Raw genomic sequence first — 21,112 nt, forward strand, 5'->3', positions numbered from 1 at the left:
CCCAATTACAAAGTATTTTTACTTGTATTTGTTACTTTGTACTTCGTCTCTAACTTTGTCTTACTCATTTCATATTTAAACTACTGCAGTCTTCTACATTTGACTTATGAGAAAGACTTTTGTCAGATAACTGCATCTGTGTGTGTAATTTATACTCATGTCTGGCAAATACCTAAATAAGACCGCTTTGTGTGTAATTGGATCTTTAAAACACGTGTGTAAGCATGTAAGGATGTGTTAAGGAAGGTGATGCTTCTCATTGTTGAGGCCAATTAAAGGAGAACCAAATCATGTGTTGTTTCAAGCATCTACTCACTCAAGTCTGACATTTAAAGAACAAAATACATTTTTTATTGTTTTTGAAGTATTTTTTGTTCATACAACAACTGGGCAAGCTTGTGTGAACAGCAGGACAGATCATCGCTATCACTGTCTCATCCATCCTGGAGATGATCAAACAGCACTACATCCACAGCGTTTCCAGCATCATGTAGGACACCTTCAGTGGTTCCCGCTGAGTTTTTTCACTCTTACCGTCAGAGAGGAGATATAAAAGCTGCCCCCAAACAAATACTTTTATGTTTCTCATGGCTAGGTGCTTGATTTTATACTTGCAAAAAAAGAAAAAGAGGATTCAATCAAACAATACAATTCTTCAGAAAAAAGGGCTTGTATTAGAAAAAAAACCAAAATAAAAAATATAAAAGTTCACACAACTTGTAAAAATTGTTTAACAAACACACATGCTTGGATCGACCATTCAAAAATAAGCACCGAATTAACATTAACAATCTGTAGCATTTCAGTGGAGCTACAAAGAAGCAGCTTCTTGCCTTTTCAATTCAGTTTGCTTGCTACTCAGTTTTGATGCTAATGGTTTGGGTTTGTTTTGTACTTTTGTTATTTGCTTTCATTCTTTGTGCCAGAAACAAATAGATTATAATAACAGTGACTTCAGTTTTTCCAGTTCATTAAAAAAAAAAAAAAAATAATAATAATAATAATCAGCCAGAGCAAAATCAATATGCAAACAGATCTATCATTTCTCCCTGTTTAAGAAAAAAGAAAACTACCTTAAATGACCGTAAACGCAAAAACAAAATTAAATTTAAGGAAACTGATCTACAATTCATGTAAATCTAGAAAGATTATAATCCTCTACAAAGATCTACAACACAGCTCATGTAAATTCACCTCCTCATGCACTGGAAAAAGCTTTCTGATTAGGCCAACAGTTCAATAACTCCTCTGCAGTAATGTGGCTTTTTTGTTGGCTTTGAAATATACATCTCAAGACTTTCCAGACTGCTCACATTTAGGGTCCTGCCTGTTAAGGGTGGTTTAAAGCTCACATGTCACATCCACTATCGCGCACTGGTGTTGCTTCGGCCGGTTGTGCAAATCTAGATTTTTGTAACATGTAACACTGCGTTGTGCTGCTGTGGCTGCCGCTGGGTTACAGACATCAGTGTATGATTGTATGATCGTGTCAGAATTCAGATTATAGTGAGCGTGATGTTGCAGTAGTTTGAAAACATAAGACTTTGTGGGAAAAAGAAAAAAATCTCTGCAGTGTCTCAGAGTCTGGTTGACGTCAGATGACAGTGTTGTCTGAATGTCAGTGTCTATCATTCAGCTTCATTTGGCAACCTGCGGCTTAACCGCGGTGTCTTTACTCCCCTTCCCAAACACAATCACATTCTTGAAAAAGGTTTCTTTGTCGCATTGTGGTGATGATGTTGATCCTGTTCTCAGACAGCTCCTGCAGCTCTCTGATCAGCTCCTGCAAAGACGGACTCGGCCAGGGGTGGTCGTTGCGGTCACTTTTGAGAATGTACGAGCGCTCCACGATCAGCTCCAGCTGCTCGAGGTGTTTGAGATTGCTGAGGAGCAGGAGGTCACTTTTTGGTTCCTCAAGGAAATATCTAGAAAAAGGGCAAAAAATATATGTTTTAGACTCCTGATAGGAAGATCTGGTGCTGGGGCAACTGGAAACCCAGAAAGAAAAAAGAAAAATTTGATGACTCTTTCCAGCAGATTAATGTTTGGGTTGTATTTAAGAAAATGCTGCAACATAGTTTAAAGTTCTAGTGCCTTTGTTAAATAAATGAAGCAAGTTTAAGCCACCAACATTTTTTTTTTTAAATTGTCAGTCAGTACTGCATGAAGGTAATCGATTAAATGTAATCTGTAATAATTTCACTGAGCAATGTTATCTATCTACAATAACAATAAATACTAAATAGAAAATAAAAATCTGCCATCTCACCGTATCCTGAGAGTCTTGAGCTGAGGAAATAGTGAGGGAATCTTTTTGCAGAGACTGCCGGAGAAGCGGTTCTGATGCATGTCGAGGTGCTCAAGTTTCTTGACTTTCTTCACGATGAAGCATAAATCCTTGAGTGATATGATCACTCTCAGCACCAGCCTGGTCACACGGGGTGGAAAAATGGTTGTATAGAAAGCAAGAGGATTCCCACCTAGACAGACAGAAATCAGAAGAGTTACAGGAGGCAGTTTTGGCCTAAAGCTTGATCTTTTGCTTTTTCTTTTTTTTAAATTTTATTTGCTTCTTACTTTTGCAAACAGGAAGAAGGAACAGGCAACACATGGGACAAACAAAGTTTTCATCCCCCGTTTTCTGATCGAGAAAATTTCTCCTACTAACTAAGGATGTATACAGCATCAGAGTATTCACTAAAATGCTGGCAGGCAACCTTTACACAAATACTAATACCTGCTTTTTAAAATTAAAATAATGAGTACTATTTGTAGTGACTTATGTGGCTAGTCTGTGTTACTGCTTTATTTTGTATATCAGGTCAAATTTGCGAAACTAAACTAAAAAAACCAAAAACACATTGAACAATGGTGACACTCACCAATGATTTCCAGTGATTCTAGCTGATACAGATAACTCAGCCAGGACTCTAGACGACATTCGACGCCAATTTTTAGGTACCTATAGCGAACAGTCAGTGACTTCAGTGAGGTCAGTCCCCTCAGCGCGTTCTCAGACAGCATGGTTTCTGGGTAATTCACCAACTCCAGAGAAGTCAGTGCTGGGCCACCGTACGCTTCTATAGGACCAAATAATGGGAGCAAGTTAGTCAAACGTTTGCTAATAATTTGGCACAGTGGCTGATCTAACTGTCCCACCACTACAGGCTTAGGTAGTAAGTAAAACTCTGAATGGTGACTGATCAGTAAAGGACATCTTTAGTTAAGTTTATTAAGACCCTCATTAGTTGCAGCATCATAGCAGCTATTCTTCCTCGTGTCACATGTGATCCAGCAACTCTTAGCAAGTTGACTCCTTTAGGAAAAAACTATGATAAACAGTATCATTCACTCTGTACTCAGTAATGTCTTTTATGCTGCAAGTTAGATACATTGCTAATAAATGTATGAAATTACTGAAAGCTGTCTGATTTTTTGACCCGCTGAGTCACAAAATACATTTGATCCAGTTACACAGCAGCTGTAAATGTTGTTTGGGAAGCAATTTAGCAGGTAAACCCACATGTAAAGTGTGATTTTCTTTTGATAAATGCTATTTTAATATTTCAGGTGAAAAAAAAAGTATACTGGTTCTGATGCAGGGTTATAAAATGCTGTAAAGACACTAGACTTACCTGGGTCTTCTGGGTCTGGGGGATAAAAGTAGTCGTCGGGCAGTGGCACTGGGTTCTCTGTAATCTCCCAGGATAAGTGTTTCAGCTTCTTTAGGTTCAATAGCAAGTTATGGAAGGCCTTAGATGGCACTGGTGCCACCACCTGCAGCTTTGCTTCAGCCTGCTGGTGAAACAGCAAATATTCCAGATTGAACAAGCGTGACACGCTGTTTACGAACTCAGCAGTGCTTGGCAGCTGGATGTTACACACACTCAGGTGAGTCAGCCGCTCTGCTAGCTGCCCAGTCTGACACTGCTGTAGCATTGGCTCGCTCCATGTGGCGTTTCGTATCCCGAGAGTCTTCAGGTTGGGGAAATCAGGCAGGTTGTCCACACTTTTCTTCTTGTAATGCTGCTGTGCCTCCATGCAGACAATAGTGGTGAGCCGTGGGAGGGACTTCACAAGGTGTTTCCAGTCTTTGGGCCTCAAACGTTGCACTGCAACATGGGTCACCCTGCGATACTTTAGTGTGTCCCAGAATCCAGCTGTGTAGCGTGGAAAGTTGGATAGGACCACCATGTGGTTCCGCCATAGGCATGGGTGGTCAATCAGCTTTTTGAGGACTTTGCAGCAGCAGCGTACCCTGTGCTTTTCCTGTGTGCTCAGGTAGCTGAACACCATGACCCAAACTTCGGGTGGCAGATGTGATAGCCACTTGACCCTCATGTTGACTTGTTGGAAGCCTCAGCTCCAGGCCTGTTTAACGCTCCTTTGGCCTAAAACCCTGCCTTCAAGTTTTCGAAGGCAGGCTGCACCTGAAAAGTTAAGAACAATAACACTTTTACCATCCAGACTAAAATAATACAAAGAAGATACACAGAACTCGCTTAAGCCATCTCTCAAATAAGTTTATTTTTGGCCAGTTACTCAAGAAAGTCTCTTGATGCATGCTCAGCCGAACAAGGTCTGTTCAGTGGAGAACTGAACAGAATCAACTTTTTGGTATTTCCTTACCTGGCTGTAGTCGAAGGACTATTTTAAAGACAAATATGACTGCAAATTCAAACATCATGGGCTAAATCACTGTAAACAAAGCAGTATTGTATTAATCCAAGTTATAGTCATAGCCATTGTTTGGTAATTGGTGTCTAAACTATTTACACGGAAGTTGAAAGTTGTGCTGTGAAGAATGAAATTATATTACTCCAAGAAAGCTATCCAGCATTTTTGTCAAAATGATTGCAAACACCTTTACCTTAGGGCAGATGTGGTAAAAGCATGCTGAAAATAATTATGTGGTAAAATTAACATCCATTCAAATACAATGCTTTCGCCAAATATACAAATAAATGTATATTTAACACATCTCTTTAGTGGATATATATAGTTCAAAAATAATTGTGATTTCTTACCTGGTAGAAACTCCTGGGAAAAATAAATTTGGTCTTATGCCTTCAAAAAACACATCCCCATGATCCAAAAGGCCAGAGGCAGAAGCTTTTCCAGCCTGCACGCTCAGAGTCAAATGAAAATGAATGAGTATCTCTGGTCTGTGACTCTTAAAAAGCTTGCTGGTACTTGATTAACATACGACTCCATGATGTAATAATACCTGCACATCCTGTTTATCTACAGGTTACTATCTACATGTGACCTTAGTAATCAGCCTCTTGTATTGTCCCCGAGTCTTGATTTTGTCACTAATCCTTTGTGTAGCGACAGACTCCTTGATCACCCAGATTTAAACCACACCTCAGTGATTGATTGGCTGAAGCCCCACAAAAGAGTTAATGTCTGAATATCTAAACCCGTCAGCCATTTTCTTACAGACAAAGCAGCCAGAAATTTTTCTAGGCAATGAAAGACAGATGTTCATTTGAGAACACAAATGCTCATTACAGTCAGATCAGAAAAGAGTGATTAATCTGCCAGCTCCTGAAAAAAGTCTGTCCAAGGATGTCCAGCAGTGGTAATGGGTCTGAGACAACCTCTGACATGACCTGATTACTCAAACATTATTGGCAGTTCTTGTGTGAAAGAACTGTTAAAATAAAATACCTTGAAGGATGTAAACAACTACAAAAAGACATGACTGGACTACAACAAGATACAAAATGTGTCCAGTTCTCTCTGTGATCACATTTGCAGTGATGTGTATAAGTGTTGGCAAACAAATGTTGCTCATCTATGCAGCACATCTTGAGCACTCCACTGATTATGAAGTGGAGAAAGAAAGTTTATTTACAGTCCATGTAAAGTACTCAGCCTGTACTCTATTACTTACGTATTAGGAGGCTAAATCTTAACATCTAACAAAACTTTATAACACTCAAAAGTCAGAAGCCAAAAAGCTGAGACTATTTAGTCCTATCATATCCATCCATTTTGTTCAGTCTGTAGATGGTTTCTGCAAGCTGATAATTATAGTGCATGTCAGCTCAAACAACATTTTTTATTCTGCAGTTTGTGTATAAATATATTTCATGTCTTCAGAGGAACCCAAGTGATGATGACTTTAACGCTCATTCAGTGCGTTTCCTTCCATAATAACACAAAGAGGTCTAACAGAATAAACAACCATGTTTTCCTACTGAAACTGATCCAAAGCATGTAAGTAACGATCTGCTGATACTTTGAAACAAAGGTGGTGAGAGAGAAATGATCACTTATTTATCTACAGTTTACAGTCTTTTCATCTCATGGCCGGGTGGGTCGACTCTCCAACGACTATCCAACGACTCTCATAAAAGCCCAACAACTCTCGATAGCTCGAGTCCCCACAAGGCGGTTAATGGCTGGGTATCTATAGCAGCCAGTTGTTTTCACACATGCAAAGAAACCACCAGCTTTTCTAGACATTAAAAGACAGATGTGCTTATTAGAATAAAAAAGTTAATCAAAGTCAGACCAGAAAACTGTGTTTGATCTGCCGGCTCCCTACAATAAAGTCTGTCCAAATATGTCCAGTGGTGAGAATGAGGCACAGCTTCGAACATAAAATGACTGAACCATCATTTCCAAGAGTTCTGGTAGAAGTGTAAACACATTCACACTTTTCCCCCACTATTTCATTTTGCTATTCATCTCTGTGGTTTTGCTACAGCATGAACACTGTAGTCAGAAAGAATTTGCATCCATAATTCTTGCTAAACTATTGTATGTAAAAAAAAAAAAAATAAATTAAAAAAAAAAAAATTTTTACACTGAGTTGTACCAAAAGTTATGGCTCATCATTTTAGCTAATTGCTCATCAAACTGAAAATATTCTAAAAAATAAAGTACACTGGCAAACTGCAGATACAGATAAGAGACATCTTACAATTCTTTATCCTAGAAGTTGTAACATCACAAATTGCGGTGTAATCGCACCTAAAACATGAGACTGTAACAGATCAGCCTAAATAAAGTAAAATAATTAAATAACTGGAAATTTGTTTGCAGTTTAGCTCATTCTGTCCTGAATTTAAACATTAGCAGAGTTAAATGCATGCACGCTGCAGGCTTTCTACTGTTACAAGTAAACATGCTATCAGTTATTCATCATCAGTTTATAATATTAAACTGTTATCAGACTTACATTGTAGATGCTCCTTTGAGAGGTCTTGACCGTTATTTCTTGATCAGCTGATCAAAGTGCTTTCTTGGCAGTTATGAGGGAAATGATCGGTCAACTCCTGGGAGGGACAAGGAAAGAGATTTAGTTCAATTGTATTTATGTAGTGCCAAATCACAACATCAGTTGCCTCTATGCTATGATAAAAGGCGAAGACCCTACAATAATACTGAGAAAAGTCCAACAATCAGATGAGCAAGCACTTTGGTGACAGTGAGAAGGAAACATTCATTTAAACAGGAAGAAGTCTCCTGAAGAACCAGGCTCAGGGAGTGGGAGCCATCTGCAGACACTGGGTTAGGGAAGCTGATTGTTTTTAAATTTTATACTTTTCTTTTTTAGCAATGCTATGCCAATGCTAATGATATATGTAAATAATGAATAATAAGGGCCAGGCGACGGGCGAGCCGTAAACACAGCAATATCAAACATAGTCATTGCAAGCAGAAAATAAAAACAAAAGAAAAAAGGGCAACTAATTTGGTATATGTAATCCCAGATCAAGTAGAGGAAAAGCGTTGGATCACAGGCAGTACTTTGTTGCAGCGCCTCTGACTTTCATAAAAAGCCAACCTGAAATCTTTAATTGGAACGTCTCATGACTAATCATTGAATGTCACTTTAATCCACAGTTGCTTTGGACTGCAAGTCTATGTCCTTGTGTTTAGGTGTTACTGCTGGTTATTTCTTATCCGTGTATTTCAGCCAACCAATTTCATATAATTCTGTCACAAACACTCTCCTTTCTGCCCATGTTTTATTTTTAAAAGCATGCTAATTTGAATTTTCTGCCTACCTTTTGGCTTTTTGTTTCTCCCTTCTATACAGTTATCTGCTCCACCTTAATGTGTCTAACCTGCATCTGTATTTAAGGTTTGTTTTACGTACCTTAGTTTCCTTCCAGATGTGTTCGCAGTGTTCTTTTAGTACTCCTCCCATGACAGTCTTCTAGTGTTTTTGCCTCTGCTTGCTTCATATTTCTCTGTTTGTGTGGTTGCATTGATTACCTTTGTCCCAACTCCTTTTTTATCACAAAGAATTTGAACCTTAATCTCATCAATGGAGTTGCACATTTGGGTCTTATCAGTTGTTACACTGCTGAAAGGTCCTCTAGTGTTTTGCAAGGAGCACTAAAAAGACACTTTAGAAATGTCTACCATTGCATTTTGGGGTAGCCTGTTTGTTAAGGGTCACTAGTCAGGCAGGACTCAAACAGTTCAGTGCGTTTATTTATTTACAGTAAATAACAGTTTTAACAGGAGATCAACCCCAGCAAAAGTCCTGGGCTTCCACACAACAGGGTTATTCCACAAATCCACATGGATCCAAAGATTCTCTCCCAAGAACACAAAACAGCTCACCGCTCTCCCGCAAAGGTCCCTCGTAGACAAGGAAACAGCAGGTAAGCTGCTTTTTTTTTTTTTGTTTTTTTTTTTTTGTCCCAACTTACAGGCAAACCGCACAATCCCAGTGGTGAAGGAGCCAGACTTCACTAACTGGTTAAAACTCAACAATCCAACAAAGACTGCAGTGCTGCCACTACCTTAAGTGGTAGCACAAACAAGGACATCGGGAACAGGTGTGTGACTCCTCCAGGTGCAACAATGCTAGCTCTCTTTGAGCACAATATGCAGACTTTAGCTCAAGGGTGGGGAACTCCAGGCCTCAAGGGCCAGTGTCCTGCAGGGTTTCGATCTCACCTTGGGTCAACACACCTGAATCAAATGATTAGTTCGTTACCAGCCCTCTGGAGAACGTCAAGACATGGTGAGGAGGTAATTTAGTCATTTAAATCAGCTGTGTTGGATCAATGACACATTTAAAACCTGCAGGACACTGGCCCTTGAGGTTTAGAGTTGGACACCACAGAGCAAAGAAAGCAGAACCAAAAACAGCTTGTTGTGCAGTCACTGGGGCACCCGTCAGCCTCCCGTTAAAGACCACAGACAAACCCACAATGTGGATAAACAAACAACCAGTAAATGCTGCTGGCCTCTCAGCTTGAAAAGCTCAGCATTTTGTTACCAGGATGCAGACACGCTGGTGAACATGACAGAAGCTGTAGATTCTAATAGCTTCTTTCAGAAGATGAGGCTACAAAATGGCAGTAATTTACAGGATGGATGCCAACAGGAGATATTTTATGGGACCAAAGCTCTCGCCTAATGCTGTCTGAGCTGTAAGAAGAGAGATCACTTTCTCTTTGATAGAGTTGAATAGGTTTTTTTTGTAAGAGTTCACTAGACTAGCACTGCTTCCTTGCTTGCCCTAACTGAATGCCACTGATGTGTTTTCATGCACGCCACACATTAAATACAATAAACACACATTTTCCCCCAAACTTTTCATAATTAACATTTGTGCTTCCCCCCAGCCTCCCACATCTGGACTCAATCTGCCACTACAGATGAGCTTTACACTTCGCAGCTCAGAGATTCTCTCTGTTTCTCTCTGGATTTTATCTGTCAATCCCCATATTCCCTCTCCGCAGCAGCTCTCACCTTTACTCCTCATCTTTTGCTTCACAAAGAAATATCCGGACCACAACTCGATGCATCACTATAACCGGTCCTCAGAGGGTGAATTTACTTTTGCCAGAAGCAATTTTTCTGGCCCTGACCTGAGGGCATCTACCTGCAGGATCACATTTAGGACACGATTCAGAGTGGTAACAGAGTCATCTGTGAATGAGACAAGTCATCAGCCGGGTTTAATAAAACTAATGAAATGAGAATCTGAAGCGCTGAATGAACAAACTGTGTTGTGTCGAGGATTTTTTGGCAGTGCACACAGAGAGAGTGAGTGTGCAAAACATTTTTGGCTGTAACGCTGCATCTACTGCCACACGTGAGGTCATTTTTGAAAGAGCTTGCCAACAAAATCGGTGCAAAAATAATTTTTCTCTGCAGAGTTGCAATGGGATCGCAACAAGAATATTACTATAAGTAACACAACATTAAGTTGAATACATTAGGAAAGGTGAAGCAAAAGTGTCACCCCCAGAAACAGCCTTACTGATGGGATGTTTACACAACACTTAAAGTTACTGTGCAGTGTGAATGAACTGCAAATGTGATGCTTTTTCCCAAGTCAAAGCAAAAAAAGTGAAAAACCAGTACAATCCCTTCCCTTGTTTCTGTTTGAGAAATGTGTGATCTACCAAATTTTATCACCTTAGCTGAAAATATTGGTGTCACTCCCATTTCTTCTGTCCTTTACTTAACAAACCAAGCAGAAATAAATGAGGCATAAGCCACCTTTTCAACTGCTGCTACTAATTCCTAATAGCTTTTCCATTTTAAAGGTGTATTTATTTAAAAAGGGTTAAAATGGGTTTTCAGCAAGGCTGTTTTTGAAGAAGTGAAGAACTCTTCTGAGTCCTCCCAGTTTCACTTTAGTCAGAACACCAGTCAAGCAGAGATTGACACTGCTAATTTTCAAAGGTCATAACTGGGCCAGGGATGGCTTCTCTTAGCCTCATCCTGAACCTTCCCCTCTGCTTGTACATTTAGGGCACACGACTGGCATTTACTCTGCAGAGAGAGAACACATTAACACACATGTTCCTGCCCACATGACCTCTGGGAAGACATAAGTGTGGTTTTAGCATGTGGACCTGTGAGAAAAAGTGCATTAAGGGTATATAATACCAATACCTCCATTATCACCACTGAACTGCATACTTCAATTCAGGATGTCACTGCAACTATAACATGTTTTATCTTGTAATACTAGGGATACCATGAAGTAGTATTAACCTTCACTGTCAGCTATTTAGTAGCAATTGTTGCTGTTTTTGTAACTGTGAATTTTACAAGTTTGCTCTTTGTCTTTTCAAAGTTCTATTTATGACTCAGAAAAATGGAGCTGTTACCGGCTGGAGCGACGAGCATAAACAGATTATAAGAAAGAGGATATTGTAAAATATAGCTGACAAAACACGTTTTTGTTGCAGCCAAATCCCTAATAAACAATCCTGAACTGTGTAATACTTGTATGTCCATCAGATGATGTTCACAAGGCCAAAAAGTGGCTTTAAAATGGTGAATAAAGTTAAAAACACCATTAATGACTCCATTACTCAACAGATCAGAATTTGTTAAATACGTTTCAACATATTCAAATTCTACAAAACCTGAAAGATTACTTTTATTTAATCGTACTCATGTGTGGCAAGCAAACAGGAAGTCAGCCAGATTCTGAATAAGTACTCAACAAACTCATGGCAATCATACAACTCTATGCGCTAACCTCATTTATATTGATAAATAAGGAGGAGAAAGCTAAGAGTAAGATGAGCACGCAAAAATATATTTGTAAAGTCAGCACTATTTTCTCAGACTGCATACTAAAAGGTCTTGTCACTAAAAGGCCAATGTTTGAGCTCATGTGTCAAGTTAAAAGGCCCTTGTGTAAAACCCTCAACCACTTCTTTCCATCTCGTTGTCAGGCATTTTTGGTATGCATCAGCAATATGCAAATTGGTCCGTTTTTGTATCCTCGTTGGCAGGCAGCCGGCCTGTTTTAGGCTGGTTTCTGATGTGGAAACCAGTCAAGGACAGCAGGTTTTAGAGTAAGACTTTGTACTGGATGGCTGCCAATTTTAAATCAAAGGGAAATTAATCATGACTATTAACTCTAAATAGAGCTTCAGTTTAATATTCCATTGTGCTGTTATATAATATATCACGTATATGCTGATAAAAATGTTCACGTGCACTTTTTATTAGTTTGCTGAACTAACCAAGCATGTTGATGCTCCAGGCTAAATATTTAGTATGCTAAATCTAGATCAAAGTTAGCCACCCTGCTGAGGTGTCCTTCCAAGATGCCATGCAGAAGGCAAAACATCAAGACTTTAATGCTCTTGCAGTTTAAGTACTTAGCAGGTGTGTTCCTGGGAAGTCTTTGAGTAATGACTGCTATCCAACCTGCAATTAATCAAGGGGCCTCAAGTGAAATTTCCGCAGACCACCAGAGGGTCTACTTAGAGTGCAGACATACTTTTCATCAGATTTTAACCACTGCCTGCAGCAACATCATGCCTGTATTTGTCTTAAAAACAATAAAAGAAGGCTGTTTTGTGGTTTCATGGTGGCAAGAAATTCAGAGAAAGGTTTGGCTCATGTAAAGTGGAAACAATGAATTCTGACTACTGGCTATAAGTTGTATCTAAAAATACTATTAAGAACTATTCACAATCACATCCCTTTGACAAAAGCCCATGGTTATTGCGATGCAGGTTAGCAATATGGCAGTTAGATTGTCATCCTCCAGGCCAAACCTTACCAAACCAAAAACAGTTCAGCTGTTTGCTTGTATTTTCACCCTCTCTCTAGTATAATTTTCTCTCATAGCAACCATCTGGATGTCTTCCATCAATACATCCATGGGACACAATACCTCTCCCTTTTTTCTGTCCATAATTAAAAGCCAGCTTCCACCTTTTACCATTCATAGTCCTTTTATTTAAAGTCCCTATGTTACTGTCTTTCCTCATCTCTGGCTGCCCCCCAAAACAAGAAATAGCACCAGAAATTGGCCCTGTTGGTAAACACCATTAGAAGGTGGTCCTTGACAACCTTGGTCAATCCAGAATAGAAATCTTATTGATTGATTTGGCAAAGATTTGACACTGGATGCCCTTGATGATAATACTAGTGTAAGGTTCTTTTTTAAAAAAAAAAAGTAAAGTCTAGTTATTAAAAACAATTGTTTTGAAGATGAAAATTAGCTATAGAGACAACAATCAGATGGCCATTAGAACTGCAGTTTTTCACACCAACACACTGACTTCATCCCCAGAGGTTGCTCACAGTGCTTGAGCAGAGATGTTCCATTGCCCTCTCATCAAACTTCCCACCCCCCCTTTCCCAGTCCCACTCAGGGAGTAATCACCCTCTGGCCCCTCAAACCTCTCAATAACATACACATGGTCAATCTGCTGTATGCAGAAATCCCCCCCCTCGCCAGATTACAGTGCCAGCCGGGCGGGATTAGTTTTCCTCTTCGTTTGTTCATACACAGATTCTACAAGCAGAGAGCTAAGCAGCTAAGGCAGCAAAACAAGCACACCAATGACATCTTCAGCCCAGTTATCATGGATCCCTCCAAGACCTGAAAAAATGCTCAGTTTGTTGCTTTGTTATTTCACTTAACTATAATAGCCTAAAATATAACTTTTGCAGCCCAAATCATATAGCAGTAACTTTGTGGACAGTACTTTACCTCTGTGTTAACTTGATTCATTTTTCTTTTCCTATACTACAATTATTCTCTGAAGCTGTCTAAACAATACATAAAATACTTAAGGAAATTTTATTTGTGCGCCACACAAATGCAATGTTTTAGCTTTGTTATGAAAAATGTATCTTCGGAAATTAAAAATGTAAGAAATGTGCCAAAGGAAATGAAAAAGCTCAAATTATTTGATTATAATAACAATAATAATAATAATGTGACAGCACTGTGTGTCTATCATAACCATTGTTGAAGAGGTAATGGCATTACAAATTAATCATAAGGAGCTTGAAAGAATAGTTTATTGTGATTTAATTCAACTTTTTTCATTGACAACCACATATGCATGTTCTGTTTGGTCAGTGTTGATTCATTGCATGGTGCTCTAAAAATCTACTGTTCATTTCAAGTCTCAAACAGACGTTTAGACTTCACCAATTTTCTTCCACAAAAGCCGACTAAGCCTGTGACGTCACTGAAAACTGTAATTTACACATTGTGAATGCATTATGTGCAGATGTTTTGGAGCAATGTCCCTAATCCCGACACAAAAGCACAGGATAGATTATCCAGTTTGTCCTCTTGAAGCTTGTAGTTCACAAAAACACAATCACATGAAGTATTAACCCTTACAAATATGAAGCAATGTACTACTCGTGTAATCTGTTTTTTTTCCTTTTGGAAATGACTAATTCAGTATTCACTAATAGCAATTTTTTTTAAAACTCTGAATTAACTTTAAGAATTACTTAATTGTTAAGACTTGGGCTTTCAGGTGATTAATTTTTAAAATACAATCTTGTAACGGCAATATAAAAACATACTTATTTTCTACATTCTTCTTTTTGTGCAGTTTCAGATGAAAACTTTTGCAATTTTAGCAATTGTGCTTTTAGTCTAAAGAGAAAAGACAAAGAAACTGAGACATTTTCATACAAAACACAGTTTATTCGACAGTGTCTAGGTCCAAGTACCAACAGACCCCATACAAAATAATAAAAAAAAAAGAAAAAAAAAGAGGGGGGGAGAGAAACAAATGCTACAAAGAACAGAGAGAACTTCCATCTACACAAAACATCTTGAAAATACATTACCAATAACACAAAAAAAAAGTATCCATTAAAGATAATATATGTAAAGAAAATCCCATCATATTTAAGTGATATTACATAACAAGCCTGGTAAAATGTTGAATGGGAGGGCACGTTGAACGAGAGTGTGAGCGAGGGATTGTACGGTGTGTTTGTGTGCTTTCTTCTTCCAACAGACTGGGAGAAGAGGGCAACAGTCAGTGATGCAGCAGTCATGTGGGCAGGACAAAGAAATTATTTTAAAAGAAATTAAGAAGAAACAAAAAGGAAGGAGGTGGGGAACAAGAGGTAGCAAAGGGGTGCGCAGAGAGGTAGTAGATAGCAAGAGGAAGATTTCTAGAAGAGGTAGCTAGCAGATGGAGGAGGAGGTAGCAGAGATACTAACAGTGCTAGCAACAGGGAAGGAGTAGTAGTTCTGGTTAAGACTTCACATTAAAACATCCTCATATTGGATTTATTATTCACTTGTATGTCAGCTTTAGAACGATGCAGGATGGTGAATGCAGACTAGTTGAAATGATGATTAGAGCAGCAGGAATAAAATAAACATTTTAATTTATTTAAAGCTAACTTGCAAGTGTCATAAAATGTTTTTAATGGGTTGAAAGCACTTGCTGATGACCTGACAAAAACAACTACGTCATGAGGAAAACGGGCTTCCAAATGTTGAGAACGACTCGTTTCGAGGAATAAAATTCCGATTTTAATTTCCAAGATTACTGACATGAAAATACTTTAAAAAGCTCAGAAAAGGGAAACCTGAGCAATGGAAAATGTGGGGAATACTGCGACAAACCGCAGCTAACAAATGGATCTTGTGGTGAAACTGTTGTCCTATCCTAGAACTAATTCAGAGGAGAGACGAAAACAAAAACAAAAAGCCCATAATGTTCCTTTTTCCCCCTTTTATAGCTACGGGATTTAATTTAAATTTTTTCAGACACTTTGTTCAGCTGATACTGAAAATTAACACGCAATAACTGTTTTTCTCTCAGCTGAGGTTACTTTAAATTTCCCATTACAGAAAAAGATAAAGGAAACCAGCATCCAGCTTGAGTAGCTGATATTTAAATACCAAATCTGCACACAAGTATTCAGTGGTTTCGCCCCTTGTTTAATTTAATTTACTGTGACATGACAGGACAGAGCGTTTAAGGACTAAACAGTTATGATTACTTAGTAACTTAATATTTTTCCGTGTAATGGTTTGATACACAAAAATGAGGATATTGCAGAGTTTTACAGTAGCTGGAAATTAATGCAAAACGTGCACTAAAGAGGGGAGGAGGGGGAAGAGGGGTTAGCGAGGTAGGCAGCACTAGGCGTGAAGAAACTGAGCATAAGAGAGGGGGGCGGGGTTTAATCGCTACAGTATCAGCACCTAAAAACATCTAGAAGCCCACCGTGCTGAGGAAGAGCATCGTCGTGTTGTGATGTTTCAGCCGCATCACAGCGTCTCCCTCTCTGTAAAGGCTGTGTGAAGGTCAGCAGGAGATTACATGTGTGTTTGTCCAGTGCTTTGTGGCAGGGTCTGGCCAAGTCGGTGTGTGCATGCAGCCTCCAGTGTTCGCCACAGCTTAGCTTACATGTCTGTGTGTGTGCGTTACAGTGCTGCAGGTGGTGTGACAGACAGAGGAAGGAGGTGGATGTACTTCCTTTCATGGCTGGAAAGTCCTAACTTGTGCCTCACAAAATGAGATTTAGCTTCCAATTTAGTTTATATTTGCCAAATACTGCAAATGTCTTTAGTAAGCAAAACTTTTAAATGTTAAAATCATACAATTTAAAGATTTTACTTCTCTGATTAGGAGGTCACAAAGCACTGAGAAGAGAACTTGGAAATTTCTGGTCTTTTTTTAAATGGAATTTTAAAGTCCAGTAAAAAGTCCAGTAAAAAGTTGGGAAAAAAAAGTAATTTTAGTTGAACCCTTACATTTCAAGCACAACTAAGAACAATTTAAACCTTTTCAGCAGGTACTGTCTCTCACGCCTATACTCAGATACTGTTAACAGTATTTACAGCTGCCATTTTTGGGGGGTCAAGGAGGATGCACCTTATCAGACAAACGCAGACCTAAAGTTAAATCTCCACCTGCCTCTTTGTTCAGTTTTGACTTTATATCTCAAAATCAGCTAGAGGAGAAGTGAGTAAAAAACAGATTCCATACATTAAAAAAAAAAAAAAAAAAAGGCACAAATGACCATCACCCAGCCCTCTGTCTGACACACACATTCACAGACACACACTCACACACACAAAACTACAGTGTATCATTTCAAGAGGAGCGAGAGGTAGATACTCGACAAGACAAGAGTGAGGGCAGGCTGGGTCCCCCATGTGTGTTTTATTCATGTTAATGTCTGAAAAATCTGCTTGCTTCAATACACACACACACACACCACCCACCCCTACAGGTCACACCAGCTCTCTAGTCTCGCTAGCTCCCCCTAGTGTTTGTCTTGGAGAAAGAGGAACCAGACAAAAAGCAGGGCGTGTGTTTTGTGAGACTGGAAGGGGGTTTCAGTGCAATTAAAACAGCACTGGAAAAAGAAAGGAGGAAAAAGAAAAAGAGATGAGACAGTTTTTTTAAATCATTATTTGTTCTGTCTCCTTGTTTTGTTTTCTGTACACAGGGTCATTGTCTAAATCCTTGGTTTGGCCCAACAGAGCAGAAAACAGTGTTTATAAGTAGACGACCCTTGCCGCTGTGCCCTGAGTGGAAGTCTGCATGTATGGGTGCATGTGTGAAATGTCAGGTTACCTCTGCTTTTGAACCCTGTGTGTGTCTGTGTGTGTATCCTGTGATGAAGTTTATAGTAGATGTGAGTGCTGAGTGAAAAATACCGAGCCAGTAGCAAAGGCCATCAAAAAGGGGTTGATGTTCAGAGAGTTAGCTTCAAGCTTGTGTGCTTTTGTGTGTGTGTGTGTGTGTGTGTGTCCGCGCGTGTTTGTGTGTAGCTCTTAGTTGTCAGCCACTCGCCCACTCGGAGGTGCTGGAGGACCTACAGGAGCAGGAGGGATCGCTTCAGGCTGTGCAGGTGGTGGACCAGGATCTAAGAAGGAAAATCTTGGTTTTAGAGGATAAAGGAAGCAAGCTAAAGTTTGAACTAATATATAAATGAATATGAAGGTAACTGTAATCCTGGTATTTTCAATACCAGTCATGTGTAATGAACCAGTTCTACATGGTATTTAACCCTTTAGTCTGGCTTTCATCATTTGCATTTCTCTGTGCAGTCGCAGCTGCACTGTCTCTTCTGTCATATTCAAGACAACATTACAACACTGCTTCACTAAGTGATAAGCTTGGACGTGAAGAGCTTTTCACAGAACCAGAAATTCTCAAAGACCGCTTTTTCAGTGGTTCAAGTGGCTACCATCCTCCTCCAGTACAATTTATTCATCACAGGTTAATTGTGGATGCAATTTGTAAAGCTGATATCTGACTTTAAGAGCTCTCTCTACTGGATGATGAGGCAAAATACATCAAAAACAGTCCGTATCTTTAAAGACAAAAAGGTTTCATCTCATCACAACAATCTACAACGCTTAACCTAGCTACAGGGCAATTATTAGACTAACACACACAGCAGTGGTGTGAGGCTTTAAATTAAAGCCCGCATTGATTTCTGGTAACCATAACTTATGCTGATGGGCAACATAAATGACATCCTAAGGCATGAAGAAAATTGTATTTTTCTCCTCCTTTAAAAAAAATAATTACAGGTTAGGTATCAAAAAGTGCAAACATAGCTTTAAAAGTTAACAGTCTAAGAATTAATGGTATCGCTATAATATGTCACCTGCAATAAATCGAACAAATTTTGTTTCTCTTGAGGAATGTAAATAGGGATGGGTACCGGTTCTGACATAAACGGTAGTAACCAGACCGAAAAGCAGCGCACATTTCGGTGCTTTATTTTTCCTAAGCTGTGATACACTTCTAGCCAATCATTTTACGTTTCCGAGGATAGTAGGTGGGGCCAGGTACGTACGTTCTTTTATGCAGAGCTACAGATTAAAAATGTCCAAGGCGAAGCGGTCAAAAGTCTGGCTGTACTTCACAGCAAAATATGCAAACTCAGCAGCCTGCAACAAGTGCTTTAAGCTGATACTGTGATACTGTCAAAGGAGGTAACATCAAGAATCCGATGAAACACCTGGCGACGCATAGCGTTTTTTTTTTTTTAAAGCCGAGAAATGCGCCGTATTTGATGGCAGCAGCAGCCGTTCTTCTCTGCGTGAGTAGCTTAATGTTGTTCGTGTGTAATTTTTTTTTTTTTAAACGTATGTTTATTTGTTTTTTCAACAGTATCAACACCAACATAAAATGAACGTATGGCAGTCATTAAAATAATAATAATAATAATAACAACACTAATAATAATAATAATAATAATAATAATAATAATAATAATAGTAATAGCGATAATTGAAGTGTTAATCCTAAAGGGTTCCAAATAAATGCATAGTTAAAAAAAATTAAATTAAACCATACAAATAGATACAATTAAAAAAAAAAAATAAAAATAAAAAAAAAAATAAAAAAAAAAAAATAAATAAATAAATAAATAAATAAATAAATAAAAATAAAAATAAAAAAATAAATCATAATATAGGTTACATAGTATATTCCCAACAGCAAGTCAGACATTATTCATTATCTAGTTGTCTTATTCACTCACCGCCCCCCCCCCACATCCCCACTCCTCAGTAGATCCAAAAATATCTTCCAGATGTTGTAAAATTCAGAAGCCTTCTTTCTAACAATATAGGTCAGTTTCTCAAGAGCTAAACTCGATGTTAAATTATTTAACCAGTGGTTAAAAGAGGGGCAACCAACATTCTTCCAGCATAAGGCGATACAGCGTTTGGCCTGTAGCAAACAAAGATCGACCATTATTCTTTCCTCACAAGACAGAGTACAGTCATCTGGATACAAGCCTAAAATGCATAACTTAGGGCAAAGCGGTACAGGAGAAGTTGTGATCTGAGAGACATATTGTAACACAGAGCTCCAAAATTTTTGGATCTCTTCACATTTCCATAGGCAGTGATAAAGTGTACCCTGATGCCTATTACACTTATAGCATAGATCAATAATATTAGGATCAAATTTATTTAATTGTACAGGGGATATGTATGTTCGCATTATCCAATTAAATTGTATCATTCTCAAACGAGTGTTAATGGTCTGAGTGTGTGTTTTTGAACATATTTTACCCCATTCAGTATATGAAATATCTTCTTGTAAGTCACTAATCCACTCCCGTCTTTTACTATCAGAGTTATCCTTATGGTGTTCAACTAACAGGCTATAAAACTGGGACACCAGTCTTTTACCAAAACAGTTTTTTGTAACATGAGTTTCTAGGATGGAGAGTGTGTTCGTGTGTAATTTACGTTGAGTAGGCTAACCACGTTATTACATTAATGCATGTAAGGTGAACTAGCAAACATCATCATAGCTACATGCGGCTGTCTTCTTGTTTGATGGCAGATACTCCCTTCACCCTGGCCAAAAAGGCTAAAATGACCAAAGAAAAAGTGGGAAACAGCTAAACATGAGAGGTTTTTGGACAAAGTTTGTATTTTTTCCATTGATTAAGCACTGCTTCCAGCCAAGAGTGATACCATATATGCCCCATAGCTGCAGAAAAGGCTAACATTGTTATCTTTTTACAAAAAACCAGCTGACCATGAGAGGTTTTTGGACCAATTTTGTGTTCTCCATGAGCACCGGCACCGTTTCAAAAGTACCGATTTGGCACCGGTATCGGATAAAACCTAAACGATACCCATCCCTAAATGTAAATGCTGAGAAGTCTCTTTAATACAATGCAAAACAAAAAATACGATTAAGTAACACCATTCAAAGAGTTCAAATTTCAGCTTTAGTACACGTGGAAACACAAACAGCAGCTGCCAAAAAACTTAAATGCATATCATTACACTGGTGCTTAATTTCAGATGCTGATTGGCTGCTTTACAAGGTTAGAGAAATCAATGCAAACCACAGGGTCTGTGCGTGCTGTGATGCTAATAAGCAGCAATGATCCAAATGTTTAGCTGCAGCTGACATTCAAAGTAAATACCAGCTGTCAGCTCCGGGTCAAAGCATTATTTGAATTTCCCAGAAAGATTTTTTTTCTTAGGTTGTTTGTTGGGTAAATAAAGGATCCTAGAAACAAGGCCATAATTTAGCGTGTATTGGTTTTGGTGAATTAAATTTTCACAAATCAACAGAAATAAACCACCTTGAGTTTGCTTATACATATTCAAAAACAACACAAGCATAATGAGAGGGTGACTATTTATACTTACACATGCCGTTGGGGGCTCCGGGGTGGCGTGGGGGCATCATGGGAGGCATGCCACCGGGAGGAGGCCCAGCAGAAGGAGGGCCAGACATCATACGTCCAGGCATTGGCTGACCTGGTCCCATTGGTCCTGCAGCATGAAAAGTACAAATAAGAGAAATCAGACACATGGAGATCAGATGGACATAAGGAAGAAAACCTACATGAGGTGCTTCAAACCAGAAACAAACAC

General features: G+C 38.8%; 2 protein-coding genes across 8 annotated transcripts in view; both read right to left on the reverse strand.

The window, feature by feature from the left end:
• Window positions 1-328: 328 nt before the first annotated feature.
• Window positions 329-8,852, reverse strand: LOC113032777 (uncharacterized). Of its 6 annotated transcripts, XM_026185877.1 has the most exons (9): window positions 8,590-8,852; window positions 7,193-7,289; window positions 5,028-5,122; window positions 4,871-4,896; window positions 4,630-4,698; window positions 3,636-4,430; window positions 2,883-3,080; window positions 2,270-2,480; window positions 329-1,925 (listed from the first exon to the last, which is right to left on the reverse strand). In XM_026185877.1, exons 6-9 carry the CDS (start codon window positions 4,339-4,341, stop codon window positions 1,673-1,675), a joined length of 1,368 nt encoding a protein of 455 aa, XP_026041662.1. In that variant the 5' UTR covers window positions 4,342-4,430; window positions 4,630-4,698; window positions 4,871-4,896; window positions 5,028-5,122; window positions 7,193-7,289; window positions 8,590-8,852; the 3' UTR covers window positions 329-1,672. The 6 variants fall into 6 exon arrangements, with proteins under 6 accessions (XP_026041662.1, XP_026041663.1, XP_026041666.1 ...); XM_026185878.1 differs by lacking the exon at window positions 4,871-4,896; XM_026185881.1 differs by lacking the exons at window positions 4,630-4,698; window positions 4,871-4,896 and having other exon boundaries at window positions 8,679-8,852.
• Window positions 8,853-14,395: 5,543 nt separating this feature from the next.
• Window positions 14,396-21,112, reverse strand: part of smarcc1a (SWI/SNF related BAF chromatin remodeling complex subunit C1a) — a 28,932-nt gene continuing 22,215 nt past the window's right edge. For both annotated transcript variants that reach the window (XM_026184120.1, XM_026184119.1), the window contains exons 27-28: window positions 20,885-21,010; window positions 14,396-17,613 (exon numbers count right to left, since the gene is read on the reverse strand). In XM_026184120.1, the coding sequence (XP_026039905.1) occupies window positions 17,522-17,613; window positions 20,885-21,010 (218 nt within the window). In that variant the 3' untranslated portion in view covers window positions 14,396-17,521. The remainder of the gene's footprint in view (window positions 17,614-20,884; window positions 21,011-21,112) is intronic.

This window comes from Astatotilapia calliptera, chromosome 11, assembly GCF_900246225.1.
Source record: "Astatotilapia calliptera chromosome 11, fAstCal1.2, whole genome shotgun sequence".
Classification (NCBI taxonomy): Eukaryota; Metazoa; Chordata; class Actinopteri; order Cichliformes; family Cichlidae; genus Astatotilapia; species Astatotilapia calliptera.